We start from the raw sequence: 18962 nt of genomic DNA, 5'->3' as shown, positions 1-18962 counted from the left end.
TTTAAATTTTGAATATAAATTATAAGTTAAAACTATAAGTTAAAAAAAAAAAAAAGAGGCAGAGAAAACGAAAATATAAGTATTGAACTGTTTTTGTATGGTATTTATGATCTGTTTGAATGACACAGCTTTGCTTGCAAACAACGCGCATTATGATTTGTTTGCTTGCAAAGCTGTGTCATTAAAATAGATCATAAATACCATACAAAAACAGTTCAATGCTTAAATGTGACATAGTGCTTTCTCATTGTGTACATATACACACCAAACATCATGTCTATACGTGAAACTGGCCAAGATGCTCTGGAAACTGAAATGAACAGATGATGACTACACATATGGCATGACTAGTGACCTAGGATCTGATCACTCCATGGGTCTGTTGAATGACCCACACCCACCAACTGTGTGTCAGTTTCATGGCATTGCCAGTAACCTAGGATCTGATCACTCCATGGGTCTGTTGAATGACCCACACCCACCAACTGTGAGTCAGTTTCATGGCATCGCCAGTAACCTAGGATCTGATCACTCCATGGGTCTGTTGAATGACCCACACCCACCAGCTGTGAGTCAATTTCATGGCATAACCAGTAACCTAGGATCTGATCACTCCTTGGGTCTGTTGAATGACCCACACCCACCAGCTGTGAGTCAATTTCATGGCATGACCAGTAACCTAGGATCTGATCACTCCATGGGTCTGTTGAATGACCCACACCCACCAACTGTGTGTCAGTTTCATGGCATTGCCAGGAACCTAGGATCTGATCACTCCATGGGTCTGTTGAATGAACCACACCCACCAGCTGTGAGTCAATTTCATGGCATAACCAGTAAGCTAGGATCTGATCACTCCTTGGGTCTGTTGAATGACCCACCCCCACCAGCTGTGAGTCAATTTCATGGCATCACCAGTAACCTAGGATCTGATCTCTCCTTGGGTCTGTTGAATGACCCACACCCACCAACTGTGTGTCAGTTTCATGGCATTGCCAGTAACCTAGGATCTGATCACTCCATGGGTCTGTTGAATGACCCACCCCCACCAGCTGTGAGTCAATTTCATGGCATCACCAGTAACCTAGGATCTGATCTCTCCTTGGGTCTGTTGAATGACCCACACCCACCAGCTGTGAGGCAATTTCATGGCATGACCAGTAACCTAGGATCTGATCACTCCATGGGGCTGTTGAATGACCCACACCCACCAGCTGTGAGTAAATTTCATGGCATGACCAGTAACCTAGGATCTGATCACTCCATGGGTCTGTTGAATGAAATGCAATTCATGTTTCTGAATGGTGTCCGAGTGTGACATACTGACACCTCACCCCTGTTACTGTTTTCGCAATGACCCAAGTATCTGAATTTTCACTACCGCAGATAATGCTAACAGGGGATACTGAATTTATTTAAAATATTTTGATTAGTCTGTATGGAAAGGAATTATTGTCCTGAGACTATAGCCTTGCTTAATTAACTATTTCCCTGTGACATCTATCCATAGATTTAGGTCAATAGCATTTATTGTATTACTTTTATAATAGTCTCAATGGGACAAAGACATAAAGGTATAAGTAAAACATGAAGATGCTGTAACTGCTACAGATGATATTTACAAGCAAAAGCAGATGTCATGATATATCTCACCTCAGGAGCTAAGTCACTTATATCTGTCTCCTCATAGTTGGACTAGTTCAAAATCACCAAATACATATTCAGTTACAACAACCTCACAGTGTAGCATTTCCCCTCTACACAGTTGAAGCACAAACTGGCCAATTCATCCTTTTTTTATTTTTCGTTATCTATTTTTACATGATACAACACATATGGTACATGATTGTCAAGCTGTTAAAACTTCTTTAAGAGTTGTTGTTAATAATACTTGTCAAGCATGTACCTATATACAGAGACAAAAAAATAATTTTTAAATTTGCAACCAGTGAAGTATTTGTGTGTTAATCTGTATTTTATTTTTAATGTTACTTTTAGTTATTAGAATTTTGTGAGCTTTTAATTCGAATTTGATATGATTTTTTAGACCATTCAGATTGAGTTCTATTTCAAGGCATTTTGATTTACCGTTTTTATTGTTTTATTGTTTTACCGTGAGTAATATCAAGTTATCCAAGTTGAACTTTGTATATTTACTAATTTGCTTGCCAAAGATAAATTCTTTTTTATTGAATTGAAGACCAAGATTTTTACCAATAATCGTAATTCTTATATATTTTTTATCAAATAAGATACCTTTTCACAATCCCATAATATATGTATTATTGTTTTTTGTTATTTTTATTATACCAATGCAAATAATACCTGGAGATTATCTGCTTTTGTTGCCTTCCTGTTACAATGCCATTTTGAAACATGTGTTAGAATATCTAGAATCTATATACCTATTTTAACCATTTTATTGCACCTTTTAAAACTGCATGCACAGACATTTTTAAAAAAAAAACAAGCTGCGAGTTCCAAAACCCTACTGAGAGTCAAATCTACTTTCACTTTATATTCTAAGTTATGCCTGGTAACTGGTAATTATATTCCTGTTAAGAAAGATTTAAATAACAATATTCTGGAAGTTTATTTCAATGAAATTTGTTGATTTGTTTGGATATTAACCCTTTCATCCCTATATAACTTTAGTAGACTCTACTATGCATTGATCTGGATGAGTCTTTTATGGTCCACAGCGATGAACGAGTAAAATGTTTATATAAATAAGATGATTGGTCCACAAAACAAAGTAATAATGTTATAGGTACCTGGTCATCCTGTGAGGACGGGACAGGCTGGGCTCGTCGGACAGGACGGGCAGGTTGGGGAGGCTGCAACAATACATATGATTGACATATATATGCAATCAGCTAAGTTCTGGAGAACATACACCAATTAACTTACAAATGTTCAGGATAAACTTGATCAAGCTTGTTTATATTTGACACTAATAATGTGTTATTAAATGTACCTGTAAATACTGTTTGGAATTGTTACGGAGAAAAGTGCTTTAAAGTTCTATTGTTAATTGTTGTAGTATTACATTATACATGTAGGTATAGTGATGATGACAGATCTCTTTTAACTATCATTTCTTATTTTATAATAATCTAATTATCAAGATAAAGGGGAAAATGAATTGCTACATTAACACACAAGATTTACAATTAAAATTTGCACATAGTGTCAATATTGTCCATGAAGAATGTGAAATCAATCAATGGTGTAATAATTAATATACAGTTTAATTTACCAGATGGGTGTGCAATAAAGACAATAATGTTTACCCAGAAGTATTAGAAGCAACCTAATTAATGTTTCTAAAATAAACCTGAAACAGAATAATGCAGATTAAATATAGAAAATCATAATGTGTTTCAAATGTGGGTAATAATTTGATCTTATGTGAAAATGTAAATGTGTAACAAAGGTATGCACTAAGTTGTTGCTGTTTGAATTAGCTGGCAAAAAAAGATAAAGTTGGCACAGTGTATTTGCTTTGGCTCTATTTTGGCTAACATCCTATTAACAGCTAAAGGTCATTTAAGGATGTGCCTCCATGTGTGTTATTTACGTGTGCGTGTGTGTACATGTGCTAGAGGCAGTGTGTTGTTGTACGGATGTGACGGCGACTTAAGAGTGACATCTCATTGAAATACCATGCCAAAAACTCCCAATATAGTATCCCCTCTGTCACATCATACTTACAACTGCGTGGTAGACCACTCAAAGCGCTTAACTTTTTGCAGGAAACAACAACTACCACTTTTAAGGACTTTGGACTAGGGAAAAGAACCAAATTTGCCTTTCCTACCTAGGTAATATAAATGTTTAACACTAAGGCTAAAAGTGAGGTATTGTCATGGAGGTACCACTGGAACTAAAAAGGTAATAAAATAAAGCGAGGGAGGTCTACTTTTTTTCATCCTTAGCTTCTTAAATATCAATTGCCAAGACATAATAGTTTAATGTAAAAAGAAGGAAAAAAATTGAAAAAAGAAATATAAGTACACTTTAGTGGATGGTTGGAGGACCTAAATGTAAAGTGTCAGTTCTAAGCATTTCCTCATTTTGTTATGTATCTATCACATCCATCATGTTGCTATTACATACATTAATATATTTTAGCTACATGTATTATACCAGTGACCCTGATACTGATCCCCCAGAACTGAAAAGCAATCTCTAGCAAGCATTTTCAGAAAGTAAGTGACCTTGACCTATGAACTTTAGACCTGAAAAGCAATCAGGAGCAAGCACTTTGTATATAGAAGTTTAAACATTTAAGGTAGTAGCTAGAGTGATGACATCAGAAGTGACAGTACAGTGGTAGCTCTAACAATTATAGTAAAATATAACCCCCATTTTCATGACAGGATAAGCAATCTTTTGATATTTCCATTTCATCTTTTATCTCAAGTATTCAATAACTGAAATTGTGGCCACGCGGATCAGCATGATATTCATTGGATTCCTCAGGATCATATAATAGAAAAAAACTGGCAATTTTGATACCAGAATCTATTACTTCAGTCAACAAGAGGCCCATGCAAGGGCCTTAGCGGTCACCTGAGTTATATCATAGCTTTATTTTATTGTTCAGATGTGATATGGAAATCAGCATGTAAACTAAGTGAAATACAATACTTGTCATGTCACCAAAGGATAAGAATTTTAAAATATTGGTTAATTTTCCCTTTGGGGCCCCGCCCTAGCCCCTAGGGATGGGGCAGGAATTCCAAGTTTACAATGTAATACCGTCATCCACCAAAGTTGATTCTGACCAAGTAAAAATATAATTTCCAACAGAAAATTGTCAAAATATACCCAAAAGTGTTGTTTCTCTATATAAACTATAGTAAACTTGACCCCTCTCCAAGGGAGAACGGATAGCTCGGGGGTCCTGAAATTTACAATTTAAATAAACCCCTGATGATCTTTCCATCCATGCAGAGAAAATGACTGTAATACCTTTGAGTCTGGAGAAGAAGATTTTTGAAATATTGGTTAATTTTCCCTTTTGGGCCCCGCCCTGGCCCCTAGGGTTGGGGTAGGAATCCCAATTTTACAATTTAAAACCATCTTCCTCCTCCAAGGATGATTCTGACCAAATAAAAATAATTTCCAACAGAAAATTGTCAAAATATACCCAAAAGTGTTGTTTCCCTATATAAACTATAGTAAACTTTACCCCCTCCCCAAGGGAGAACGGATAGCTCGGGGGTCCTGAAATTTACAATTTAAATAAAGCCCCTGATGATCTTTCCATCCATGCAGAGAAAATGACTGTAATACCTCTGAGTCTGGAGAAGAAGATTTTTGAAATATTGGTTAATTTTCCCTTTTGGGCCCCGCCCTGGCCCCTAGGGTTGGGGTAGGAATCCCAATTTTACAATTTAAAACCATCTTCCTCCTCCAAGGATGATTCTGACCAAGTAAAAATAATTTCCAACAGAAAATTGTCAAAATATACCCAAAAGTGTTGTTTCCCTATATAAACTATAGTAAACTTTACCCCCTCCCCAAGGGAGAACGGATAGCTCGGGGGTCCTGAAATTTACAATTTAAATAAAGCCCCTGATGATCTTTCCATCCATGCAGAGAAAATGACTGTAATACCTCTGAGTCTGGAGAAGAAGATTTTTGAAATATTGGTTAATTTTCCCTTTTGGGCCCCGCCCTGGCCCCTAGGGTTGGGGTAGGAATCCCAATTTTACAATTTAAAACCATCTTCCTCCTCCAAGGATGATTCTGACCAAGTAAAAATAATTTCCAACAGAAAATTGTCAAAATATACCCAAAAGTGTTGTTTCCCTATATAAACTATAGTAAACTTTACCCCCTCCCCAAGGGAGAACGGATAGCTCGGGGGTCCTGAAATTTACAATTTAAATAAAGCCCCTGATGATCTTTCCATCCATGCAGAGAAAATGACTGTAATACCTCTGAGTCTGGAGAAGAAGATTTTTGAAATATTGGTTAATTTTCCCTTTTGGGCCCCGCCCTGGCCCCTAGGGTTGGGGTAGGAATCCCAATTTTACAATTTAAAACCATCTTCCTCCTCCAAAGATGATTCTGACCAAGTAAAAATAATTTCCAACAGAAAATTGTCAAAATATACCCAAAAGTGTTGTTTCCCTATATAAACTATAGTAAACTTTACCCCCTCCCCAAGGGAGAACGGATAGCTCGGGGGTCCTGAAATTTACAATTTAAATAAAGCCCCTGATGATCTTTCCATCCATGCAGAGAAAATGACTGTAATACCTCTGAGTCTGGAGAAGAAGATTTTTGAAATATTGGTTAATTTTCCCTTTTGGGCCCCGCCCTGGCCCCTAGGGTTGGGGTAGGAATCCCAATTTTACAATTTAAAACCATCTTCCTCCTCCAAAGATGATTCTGACCAAGTAAAAATAATTTCCAACAGAAAATTGTCAAAATATACCCAAAAGTGTTGTTTCCCTATATAAACTATAGTAAACTTTACCCCCTCCCCAAGGGAGAACGGATAGCTCGGGGGTCCTGAAATTTACAATTTAAATAAAGCCCCTGATGATCTTTCCATCCATGCAGAGAAAATGACTGTAATACCTCTGAGTCTGGAGAAGAAGATTTTTGAAATATTGGTTAATTTTCCCTTTTGGGCCCCGCCCTGGCCCCTAGGGTTGGGGTAGGAATCCCAATTTTACAATTTAAAACCATCTTCCTCCTCCAAAGATGATTCTGACCAAGTAAAAATAATTTCCAACAGAAAATTGTCAAAATATACCCAAAAGTGTTGTTTCCCTATATAAACTATAGTAAACTTTACCCCCTCCCCAAGGGAGAACGGATAGCTCGGGGGTCCTGAAATTTACAATTTAAATAAAGCCCCTGATGATCTTTCCATCCATGCAGAGAAAATGACTGTAATACCTCTGAGTCTGGAGAAGAAGATTTTTGAAATATTGGTTAATTTTCCCTTTTGGGCCCCGCCCTGGCCCCTAGGGTTGGGGTAGGAATCCCAATTTTACAATTTAAAACCATCTTCCTCCTCCAAAGATGATTCTGACCAAGTAAAAATAATTTCCAACAGAAAATTGTCAAAATATACCCAAAAGTGTTGTTTCCCTATATAAACTATAGTAAACTTTACCCCCTCCCCAAGGGAGAACGGATAGCTCGGGGGTCCTGAAATTTACAATTTAAATAAAGCCCCTGATGATCTTTCCATCCATGCAGAGAAAATGACTGTAATACCTCTGAGTCTGGAGAAGAAGATTTTTGAAATATTGGTTAATTTTCCCTTTTGGGCCCCGCCCTGGCCCCTAGGGTTGGGGTAGGAATCCCAATTTTACAATTTAAAACCATCTTCCTCCTCCAAAGATGATTCTGACCAAGTAAAAATAATTTCCAACAGAAAATTGTCAAAATATACCCAAAAGTGTTGTTTCCCTATATAAACTATAGTAAACTTTACCCCCTCCCCAAGGGAGAACGGATAGCTCGGGGGTCCTGAAATTTACAATTTAAATAAAGCCCCTGATGATCTTTCCATCCATGCAGAGAAAATGACTGTAATACCTCTGAGTCTGGAGAAGAAGATTTTTGAAATATTGGTTAATTTTCCCTTTTGGGCCCCGCCCTGGCCCCTAGGGTTGGGGTAGGAATCCCAATTTTACAATTTGGTAGCCTCATCTACCAAGGATGATTCTGACCAAGTTTGAAAAAATTCCATCCACTGGTTCTTGAGAAGAAGTTGATAATGTAAAAGTTTACGGATGATGGACGCTGCGCCACGGCATAAGCTCACTTGCCCTTTGGGCAGGTGAGCTAAAACTGCTGTGTAGCCTACAAAAATGCTACACCAGGAATATATGACCTCACAAAATGAAAACATTAATTTAAAGTATTGTTTTGATATATATGAAACACAGTAAATTACTCAATTGAGTCCAAAATAGCCCAGTAAGATATTGTGTCAGGTACCTGTTCTTTTTTTGGGGCAGGCTGTGCTCGTCGACCAGGACGGGATGGCAATGGAGGCTGAAATGTTACAACACTTACATATTAGTTACAATGATAATAAATTTCGTACATATTAATCTTCAGGAGACATACTGTAAAGTTTGTTTCTATGGATGGAACTCAAACCTGGGGAATACATGTATTATAGTAAAAGTACAATAACATGGTCAAGACTTTATAATCGTTATGGAACTCACGAATAGTACTTGTGATGATGGTTTCCTATTATCTTTTTTTGCAAAAAAGGTTACCACACAAATTCAAGGTTAGTATTAAGGTTATATTTCCATGTGTGTCAAAGATGTTCGGAACTTTCAAAAATACCACCAGTACCAGTAATGAAATACTATTAGATAATTGTGAGAATTGTCTTTTTCTTAATTTTCAGACCAAGAATATGGGTCCATACTTATAAAGTACCTGAATAGGTAAGAAACAAACGGAAGTCTCATGAGGATCACTTAAGTATGTACAATCTGTATTTGACCTCTATTAGTGATCTTTACTTTGCTAGTGAAAGGCACACAAGAGAGGTATCAAATATTTTTGACTAGTCAGATGTTGACATAAATGGATGGATCTGACTTAACACAAACCTGCCAGTATATAATCCCTGTTTCACTCAGGTAGAGAACTTTTGCTTCAAACAAATTAGAGGTTAATACTACTTATCAGCCATCAAAAGAAAAAAATATAACAATCAAGGATCCCTGTCCCACTGCAGCTGTTGTTATTCCTGTATAAAGTAACCTCCCTTTCGTTTTAAAGAGACAATGGTAGCACAGTTCCCAAGACCAGGTAGCTCAGTGAGTTAGAGCAATAGTATAACAATGCCAGGGTTCAAATCCTAGTCTAACTGACTTTTTACGGTACTCAAAACACCGTTGTTGACTACATTTTCTTTATTAGAATTCTTCAATATTTTTCATAAAAGTCCCACCTGGTATTTATTTCAGAAATGATTCGTCAAAACTAGTCTTATTGAAAAAAAACAAATCCAATGTCTAGTTCCAGTTAAAGTACAGGGATCCTTTCAGTATCATAAACAGGAAGACCATTGGTGGCAAACAGGTAGAGAACCTTGGATTTACTATTTTACTATTTCCTATGAAGAGTTTTTTTTAAATTTTATTTCGGTAAATAATAAACCTACCATATTAATAATGGAAATAAATATATCAAGATATTAAATCACAAAGCAGTCTTCAAGCCTATGAGCCATATACATTCATTATGAAAAGAAATTTGCAAAAAAGCCAAATTCTTCAAAAATCAGTGAGAGGCAAAATCATCTCATATTATGGGATTATGTCCTTATTTATATATAGTGCTGTTTTTTTCTATAAAATACAAAAACAAAGGTGGAAAATATGCATAGACATTAGCAACACATTTCAGCAGTTGCAGTCTTAAAATTCCTTATAAATACTATAAACATATTGGTTTCAGAAGATTTTAAATTCCATGACATACATTTATGTCAAGTATAGGCATGTGGAACCTCTTCCTGACAGCTACTTAATTATCTCACTAGAAGCAGGATTGAGGCCATGTTTACATCATTATTGTGCATAGTATACGCCATTTCACAAGAGCAGAATCCAATGAATGGCAATGATATCTACGTGTCTACACAATAAATGTGCTGAGAGGTATTCTAAGCCGATTCAGTTTTCACTTTTCAAGTCTTAGTAGTGGAAAAACCCTTTTTCCTCTTAAGCACATATATGCTTCATCGCTGAATACTTTCACTTTGTTGTGCTGTAGATTGGCTTCCAGCTGTTACCTTTCGCCCGCCAATTCTGTCTGCCTTACCATGTTTTAGCATGGACATCACCAATCATCTAGTACATTGTACATGTCTGGACATTATGTAAAATATCATTTTTTTTATGGCACATATGAAAATAAATTTATATTCCATTTTATTTTACATCATTGACATGTTTCATTTCCTGAGAGTGGTATTAACGGAGAGTTAATAAGAGTTAATAAGAAAAGAAATACCAGATAATATTGTTGATAAGAAAATAGCGTGAGGTTATTGGCATGCTACATGTACTTTTAAGCAAAGCCATTAGTTGAACATTGGGATACACTTAGATGGAAGCACTTTCAAACATCTATACCACACAAATGGGCTCAGGTTATAGTCTATATGCAAAATTGTTCAGGAATTGATATGTCATCAAAGACTGCTAATCGAGAGACTCTTTTATTTTGTTTTTTAATATATACACAGCACATGTACCAGTAAAGAAACTATAATAACAAATAATAGTATTGAAGGAAAAGAATTATCCCACTGGTAAAAGGCTACAATATAGTTCATGTCCTAGGAGTCTCTTGAATATTTTTCCTGGGTCCGAAGCCCATGGAATTGGGATTTTTTTGCATGGTAAAAAGCAGAAGGGGGACAAAGGGGAAAAGTAAAACATTGATTACAAAAAGCAAAAACACACATTTTTGAGTTAAGTTCATTTTTTTGACTGTTTATTATAGTTCAGTTTCCTCTTTCTCAAATATATTTAAAATGTGTCTATCATTGTTTTCCAGAAATGGCCAATCAAATTTAATTGCACTATACTATCCAATTGTGAATTTTATGAGAATGATTTTGGAATTTTAGCTGAATTTTCTATGGGGAATGAGACAGTTATTTGCCTCGAGTGACATTGAAGGAAAATCCCTGCATGACAGTTTAAAGTGAGGAAAACAAATCCTTCTTTATGTGGGCAGCAGTACCTCCTCTGCTTTGCTGTTTCTACTCAATTTATAGGACAGGCTTGGTTACCACTTAAATAAGGTTGTTAAGCTCCATCCATCAAAAATCCCCAACAAAGTGTGATTGTCAAGTCTCTTACTATGATAAACTGGTCAAGTAAAAGTCAGACACCGCCTGGATCACCTTATGGGAGGTTCTGCCGGTCCCAAGCCCGGGTAAAGGAGGAGGGTTGGGCATCCTGTCAAAAACACTCCCGTTACAGAAACGTCAATAAATGTCATTGTTGATACCTTATGTCCCATACGGGACGAAGAGACTGAAGTAAGTAGGTAAAGGTCACAGTAACCTATGCTTGGTATAAATACTTTGCCATCTTCAGATCCCTGTACATTGTTTGATGCTTTGAGAAGTAATGATAAAGAATTTATGCTTGAGACAAATGATTTTTTTTTCAATGACGCTGAGGCCAAAAGTCAAAATTGAAGTCACAGTGACTAAGTAATTTAAGCATGTGACACTCATCAGTCATCACCCCAAAATGCTTTTACATACCAAGTAATCCTAAGTGATATAATCTTGGAGACTGCTAGGTCCAATGTGTGGAAAAAGGACAAATCTAGTCACCCTGCAGTACTAGTGGACAACTTACCAGTTTGTTTTAATGTTAGTGAATGCTTTTTAAAAATAAGCAACAATTTCAATTGTTAGTAAACAGTTAATTCATAGCTCTGATGCACAAGGCGAGTACTATATACTTGACGATCATCAGAAGCTGATGCAGATCTGTCGAAGTTATTAAACCTCACATGCAGGTGATCAGTCTTGAAGACCAACAAAACTACAAGTCATCGACACAAACACCACCAATGTAGGTCATTGTGCATAATGACGACATCGCAACTTTAGTTCTTTATTTTAAAACTTGATAAACAAGAGGCCCAATGGGCCTGAATCGCTCACCTGCTATTAATCTCACACTTGTAATCTTAAAAGTGGACTAATGTACAGCTACAGGCAGAATATCAGTGTTTGATTTATGAGAACCTTTTAAAAGATTTAAACATATGACGCCCGTGACCTTGAAAGTCGAACAATGACATCAAGTTGAACAGAGTTTATAGCCTTCCGTCCCAGCATGCTTCTGGCCAAATATCATTACCCTGGCCCCGACCTTTTGATTATTCAGAACAAGTCATTTAAAGATTTAAACATCTTTTATCCCTATGACCTTAAATATAAGCGAAGGCCATTCATTTGAAGAAACGTGTTAGCCCTTCTTCCCAGCATCAAACTGGTAAAATATCATAACCCTAGGCCTTTTGGTAATTCAGAAGAAGTCGTTTAAAGGTTTTAAACATATTTGACACCTGCGACCATGAATATATGTCTAGGTCATTCATTAGAACAATCTTGGTTGCCCTTTAACTCAGCATGCTTCAGGCCAAATACCATCATCCTAGGCCTCTTCTTTATTGAGGTGTTTAAAGGTTTTAAACATATTTGACCCCTAGCTGTTACCTTGAAAATGGGTGAAGGTCATTTGTTTGAACACATTTGGTAGCACTATATCCCAGCATACTACTGGCCAAATATGCTGTTTGGTTATTGAGAAGACGTTGTTTTAAATGTTTTAAACATATTTGACCCATGTGACCTTCAACATGGGTGAAGGTAGTTTGTTTGAACGTGGTAGCCCTTCATCCCACCATGTTACTGGCCAAATATCATCACCCAAGACCTTTTTGTTATTGAGAAGAAGTTGTTTAAAGGTTTATAACATATTTGACCCCTGTGACCTTGAAAATAGATAAAGGTCATTCGTTTGAACAAACTTGGTAGCCCAATATCCCAGCATGCTACTGGCCAAATATCATCATCCAAAGCCTTTTGGTTATTGAGAAGAAGTTGTTTAAAGGTTTTAAACATATTCAACCCCTGTGACCTTGAAAATGGGTGAAGGTCATTAATTTTGTTTGAACAAAATTGGTAGCCTTTCAACCCAGCATGCATCTGGCCAAATATTATCATCCAAGGCTGTTTGGTTTATTGAGAAGAAGTTGTTTTAAAGGTTTTAAACATATTTGACCATTGTGACCTTGAAAATAGGAGAAGGTCATTCTTTTGAACAAACTCGGTAGCCCTTATCCCAGCATGTTACTGGCCAGCTATCATCATCCTAGGCCTTTTAGTTACTTAAAAGAAGTTGTTTAAAGTAAAAAGTGGACGCCGGATGGCCGGACGCCGGACGCTGCACCATGGCATAAGCTCACTTGCCCTTCGGGCAGGTGAGCTAAAAAGAGGCTAGTATTTTAAATGTAGCAGTAACAAACTTTTTCATTTAATTTAAATTTTAAACTGAAGTAAGACAAAGTGTTACATGGTATTCTCCACTTTAAATTAAAGACATGATAAACATTTGGGTAAAATCACAAATGAAAGTTTCATATCACTTAAAACAATATCTGTCATCAAGTGAGACTGATATATAGTTATCAAGTTTGGTATCATTTAATTATCTATAGATTCATGTACCTACCCTTATGAAAAGGTTCACTCAGCAATCAAATTATTTCAACAAACTACCATATGTTGGAGTGTTTACCAGTCAGTTATTAGTGAAAAGTCGTTTTTGACAGAGTGTATTATCAGAGACAGTGACTGTCAATCATGCTTGTACTTCATTGACTGAAATCAAGGTTTTAAACAACAACATATCATCACTTTTATCTGAGCTTTAAATGTCTCAACAACCAACCTGATGCTCTGGTAATCTAACATTTCAAAACAAAATAAAATTGATCTGACCTTGAGCTACTGTTCCAGCAGTTAAACATGTCAATGTCTACATTAACCAGGATACAAGCTTGACAGGTCTTTTCTGACTACTAAAGACAGGTATTGAAAAACACTGTCCCAGGACAAATAGAGTAAATGTAACAAAATATCCTAGATTTTTACATCCCAAAATGCTTCATTTTTGGATCATGCTGGTCAACTGTTAACAAGAGATCCTAGAGGGATCTTGGCACCCACCATTGTACCATCTTCATTAGTTCTTTGTCAGTTCAATCTTTTCTCTTCTTTCCTCTAATCTGTTTGATCGAGTCATGTTAACAGTAAATTCACTTTGAGGTAACTTTTGATCTAAACTTAATACTGATGTGTATGAAAGCCAACCTTCAAAGTGAGTTTGTCATTTCACATATTTACTAGTACAGTACTTAATGTGAAAGAAATAGAATCGATCATTGCAATATGAGAAAGATCTGTTTAGTTCTTCCTTTAGCCATTTGTTTTTATGATCAGTCTCAAAATATAACATGCACAACGAGGGATCAAGGGGAACCAACATATCAAATTTGAGAAAGTTATTCCTTTCACTATCAAAATCCAAGATGGCTGCCTGTCGGCCATGTTGTTTATCTGATCAGTCTCAAAAGTTTCCCTGCACAGCTAAGGACCAGAAAGATCCCTCTGGTACTTCTTGAGAAATACTGATAACAAGGATTGTTTAAGGGCGGAAGATTGACCACGGACAGACAGACGGACGGACCACGGACCACGGACGCAGGGTGATTTGAATATGCAATATATTCAAATGACCTGCCAGTATATGTGAACTTGTAGGTCTGACCTAGTGACTTGACAGTTCTGCCGTGTCATAGACTTTCTTACCTCAGGGTCATCTGTCTCCTCATAGGTTGGCTGGATAAAAAATATTATTTGCCAAATACATCATATATTACTTGTTAACAATTTTATTATCGAAAGTAAAGTGTACGTTCCACAATTTGGCCAGTATGTACCATCTAGTCTTTACTGGTCACTTTATATCATTATATTGACCACTCTATGGTACCCCACTATATAACCCTGGCATACATATCACCTAAGAATGAAAAACCCACATGTTGATATCATCAATTTTATGGCATCATCATTGAAATGTTGACAATCAGTAATCCTGTCCTCTATTCATTAAATAACCATGCACTATTCACTTATTCGAACTAAAAACTGAACAAAATATTTCAACATTCAATGAGATTATGTTAAACCTCCAGTTAGTTTGAATGGCAGCACTGATAACATACAACTGAGTAACGAATAGTACTCATGGTGTAGTGATGGTCGAGTTTCTTTCTAGCTAACATCTGCATGTAACATGTAAACAATTTTAGGCCATGCAACCATGTGTAACATCGGTACCTATCAGTACGTACAAGGGGGGAATTTTCTGTAACATCGCTGACAGACACGTTTGTATTGTTATGATATTACTGTGTTTACAATGTAGTCATATAATAGCAACATGATATTACTGTGTTTACAATGTAGTCATATAATAGCAACCTGCTCACCGATCCTTGACTTAATTTATTACTTAATATTTCAATTCCTATTTAAGTTGGACTCAATACAACTACCAAATGTAACCCGTTTCATTTGCCGATGAATTTGACCAGATTAACATTGCCTGTGCATATGATTTTGCGAAGGGAGATAACTATTGACATGTTTAAACAAAGAAGATGTACCACTTGATGAGAATTTACAATTTTATTGAAGCTACACAAGAACTTGTTCAAACAACCAAAAACAATCAATCAGCAAAATATTATCAGTTCACGGCTGCTAGTGGTAGTGACAAGTCATGTACTGCCCTAGAAATTCTCCCTCCAGCTAACTTACCTATTCTATCAACCCCCGGTACAAATCGAAAACAACGTAGATCCTCAGGGGTTCGTTACAAATGTCTGAAATATGCATATCATGCTATAACTGATAGGGGTCACAGCACATATAAATGTATGTTTATGTGTGCTGTAACCCATATCAGTATATCATATGTGTAAAAATGTATAATGTTTATGTGTGCTGTAACCCATATCAGTATATCATATGTGTATAAATGTATGTTTATGTGTGCTGTAACCCATATCAGTATATCGTATGTGTAAAAATGTATAATGTTTATGTGCGCTGTAACCCATATCAGTATATCATATGTGTATAAATGTATGTTTATGTGTGCTGTGACCCATATCAGTAAAGGCATATGTGTATTTCAGACTGCTTTGGTCGATTTCATGGAGTGATGAATTGAGTTGGTCTTGAAATAAATTCAACATGAACTGTTTTGCAGTTCATTAAATTTGTTTTAAGACCAACTCAATTCATCACCCCATGAAATCGACCAAAGCAAGATTCAATCCTTAAATTTATTTGTTACCTGTATATGTGCCAAAACAAACAGATTTGACCGGGTGGTTTGTCGAACTATTAATCCGTAACTATAGTTTCAATTAGCCCTCCGCATACTCGTATGGCCTACATAAACTTTGCAATTACCTGCAGAATGAACTTAATGATCACTTAGTAAATCAATATAAGAAAGACGTATGTACCATTATTCATCACCAGATTTACATAATAATATCATAGTAGGCCATCATGTTCTGTATCAACGACTGGACTGTTGTCAGGATTTTAGCTGATGTCGACTCAAATTGTTCAAACTTCTTATAGCGGCTATAATTTTATGTAATTCAAACAGGATTGACAATATTAATTTAATTTTGTTCAAACTGACCAGAGGTTTACCTTAATGCTGTAAATGGTAAATATGGTAAATGTAAGTATTAGCTATTTCAATTTGGCATTTATAGCCAGTATGAATACGAACTGGAAATGACAAATTCAACATGAAGCATGCTACAAATTGGCATTATAAATACTGACTTTTTCAAGGAACGCCAACCGAAAGCAGTTCATTATTTCACAGTAACTGATAAAACGGTTACATCTCTAAACATTATATACACAGTACAGATAATTGGTCAGAATATCTTGTTTTCAACAGATACTGAAAAACACAAATTTTAATTTTGGTGATGTAAAATAGACATATGAAATCATATTGGATTTTAAACAGGAAATGGGATGTGAAAGTGGCAATTTAGAAAAATAATTCATCAAATAAATAAATTTGATCCCAATTGAAAGTGTAATGCCAATATTAATTGGTTTATTAATGTCATATAAACTTTTTCCAGAGTAAAGGTCCTGTCACACTTAGCCAATTTGGGTCGCCGGAGCTATACCAGAGCACAAATTTGTACTACCGTTCTTAGCGATGTACAATGGTATCACTCTGCTATAGCTCCGGTCAATGGTGGCACATCGGTGGAACAACGGCGCCTCAGTATAACATCTGCGGCGCATCAGTGACAGAAAAGTGGTATTCGGTAGCACATCAGTGACAGAAAAGGGGTATTTGGTAGCACATCGGCTCTTACAGTGATACTACATCGATATTGCTACGTTATTTTTTTGCTCCAGTTTAGTAACGGCGAGGTACATTGATAGTGTGTGACAGGCCCTTAAAGAATTACCTTTTCAATATAAGTTCAAAAAAACAATTTGAAATATGATAGGTACCTGTTCCTCCTCTGGGGCTGGCTGGGCTCGTCGGCCAGGACGGGATGGCAGTGCGGGCTGAGACGACACTATCAGAACAACAATGAAATCAACAATTTGTGTGTTTTTCATAATTTTTCTCTCATTTTGTTCACTGCATTGTCTCCCGTTATAGATGTGAATAATTTTTTGATAATATCTACAGGGTATAGCTACACATGCAATCTTATTTATAGATGATAATTGTTTAAACTATGACAACATCACAAATTCAACGGTCTAGTTGAACCTTCTTAACAAACAAGAAGTCCTAGCTAGGACCAAGAATAGCTCACCTGAATGTTTTGAAGCCTAAATTTTATGACCAAGCGTTAGGTTGAATTCTGACCAGTAGCGAGGGGAATGAGCCCCCAGGAATGTTATCCACTTTATTTAAAAAGCTGATCTTTGTGGTATAAACTTAGGGACGTTACTGCCATAATTTAGCTGATCTTGTCCATTTTGTTTTAAACTTTTTGTTTGGTTTAATTTTGTTTAACGTCCTAGTAACAGCTAAGGACATGCCTCCATGTGTGTATAGTGTATGCGTGCTTGCGTGTGTATGCAGGAGACAGTGTATGCTGGTGTGCTTGCCTCATTGTGATAGCTCGGATCTGATTCCGACTTTATAGTGCCATCTCACTGAAATGCCATGCTGACGGCACCTGAAGCACAGCATTCCGCCCGGTCACATTATACTGACAACGGATGAACCAGTTGTTGCCATTCCCCTTAAAGGTGATAAAAACCCAATTTCATTTTCACATATTTTGCCTTTTTTCGGGGGCATTATTCATTAAATATCCCTTCCGTAACATGAAAAATATTTTGAAAACACAAAAGTTGCGAAAATCAGCAAATTTTGTAACCGGTATTGAAAATCTCAAATACAAGTTAGCACGAGTTATTGTTCGTTAAACCGGAAGAGCTGTGACGTCATTTGCGACGACTGTCTGTCAAAACAACTACCGAACTAGTTGGTCCCGGGGCTATGGATTCCGTGGATTTTAGTGACAACGAGGATATTCCAGAAGTTTCCTTCACACTGGACATTCAGTCATACCTGTATGAGCCAGACTGAACCGATTTAGAGGTTATAAGTGAATATGAATCGTCTGAGTTGGATGTTAGTGACGACGAACAGGGTCAGGAAACCGGCAGTATAGCTTGCGTCAATGCAGATCTTACACCAGAATGGTTCATTTAAGCTCGATTGTTCAATCCTTGGTACCAATTCATCCTAAAATACAACTTTTTTAATTGTAATTAGGTTTTATATATACTTTTAAGCCGACTTTAAATATAAAACAGTCTGGACACGGAATTAGATTATCTAAGTCCGTGGTCTGGAGCATGTTAAATATCCTCGGGTTACCGGTTTCCGCGCACTTAAGAAGCATCCGCGATTTCGTACTCATATAGGCAGAAAACTGTTGAAATGACGGATTACTGTCATAAACATGTATACAATCTACTAATGGAAACAAAAAACTAGCAACATAAAACTGTATTTAAAAACAAGAGGCCCATGGGCCTTAACGGTCACCTGAGTCTACAGTATTTATTTTTGTTGTTGAAATATGTACCAATTTGAGTAAAAAATAGTATAATGTTAACTTAACTTTGTCAGGACCATGAGCTGATCATTCCTAGACCAATTTTAAGTGAGATCGGCCTATTAGAACTTAGTAGCAAAATAGCGGCCATGGCAGCCAAATTGTATTTCTGATTGACCCGAAAAATAACAACACTTTGTCAGGACCAT

At 36.5% G+C, this 18962-nt stretch overlaps 1 protein-coding gene across 11 annotated transcripts in view; it reads right to left on the bottom strand.

The window, feature by feature from the left end:
- LOC110442655 (vegetative cell wall protein gp1-like) overlaps nt 1-18962 on the bottom strand; it is a 206612-nt gene that overhangs the window by 77151 nt on the left and 110499 nt on the right. For 9 of the 11 annotated variants that reach the window (XM_021486355.1, XM_021486348.1, XM_021486356.1 and 6 more), the window contains 5 exons: nt 17180-17247; nt 14414-14443; nt 7975-8031; nt 2775-2837; nt 1654-1695 (listed from right to left, as the gene is read on the bottom strand). In XM_021486355.1, the coding sequence (XP_021342030.1) occupies nt 1654-1695; nt 2775-2837; nt 7975-8031; nt 14414-14443; nt 17180-17247 (260 nt within the window). The remainder of the gene's footprint in view (nt 1-1653; nt 1696-2774; nt 2838-7974; nt 8032-14413; nt 14444-17179; nt 17248-18962) is intronic. The other 2 variants (XM_021486353.1, XM_021486354.1) reach the window with 2 other exon arrangements.

This window comes from Mizuhopecten yessoensis, unplaced genomic scaffold (genome assembly GCF_002113885.1).
Source record: "Mizuhopecten yessoensis strain PY_sf001 unplaced genomic scaffold, ASM211388v2 scaffold716287, whole genome shotgun sequence".
In the NCBI taxonomy this organism is placed as follows: domain Eukaryota; kingdom Metazoa; phylum Mollusca; class Bivalvia; order Pectinida; family Pectinidae; genus Mizuhopecten; species Mizuhopecten yessoensis.
The sequence above is the reverse complement of the archived record's forward strand: the minus strand, read 5'-3'. Positions and strand labels throughout refer to the sequence as shown.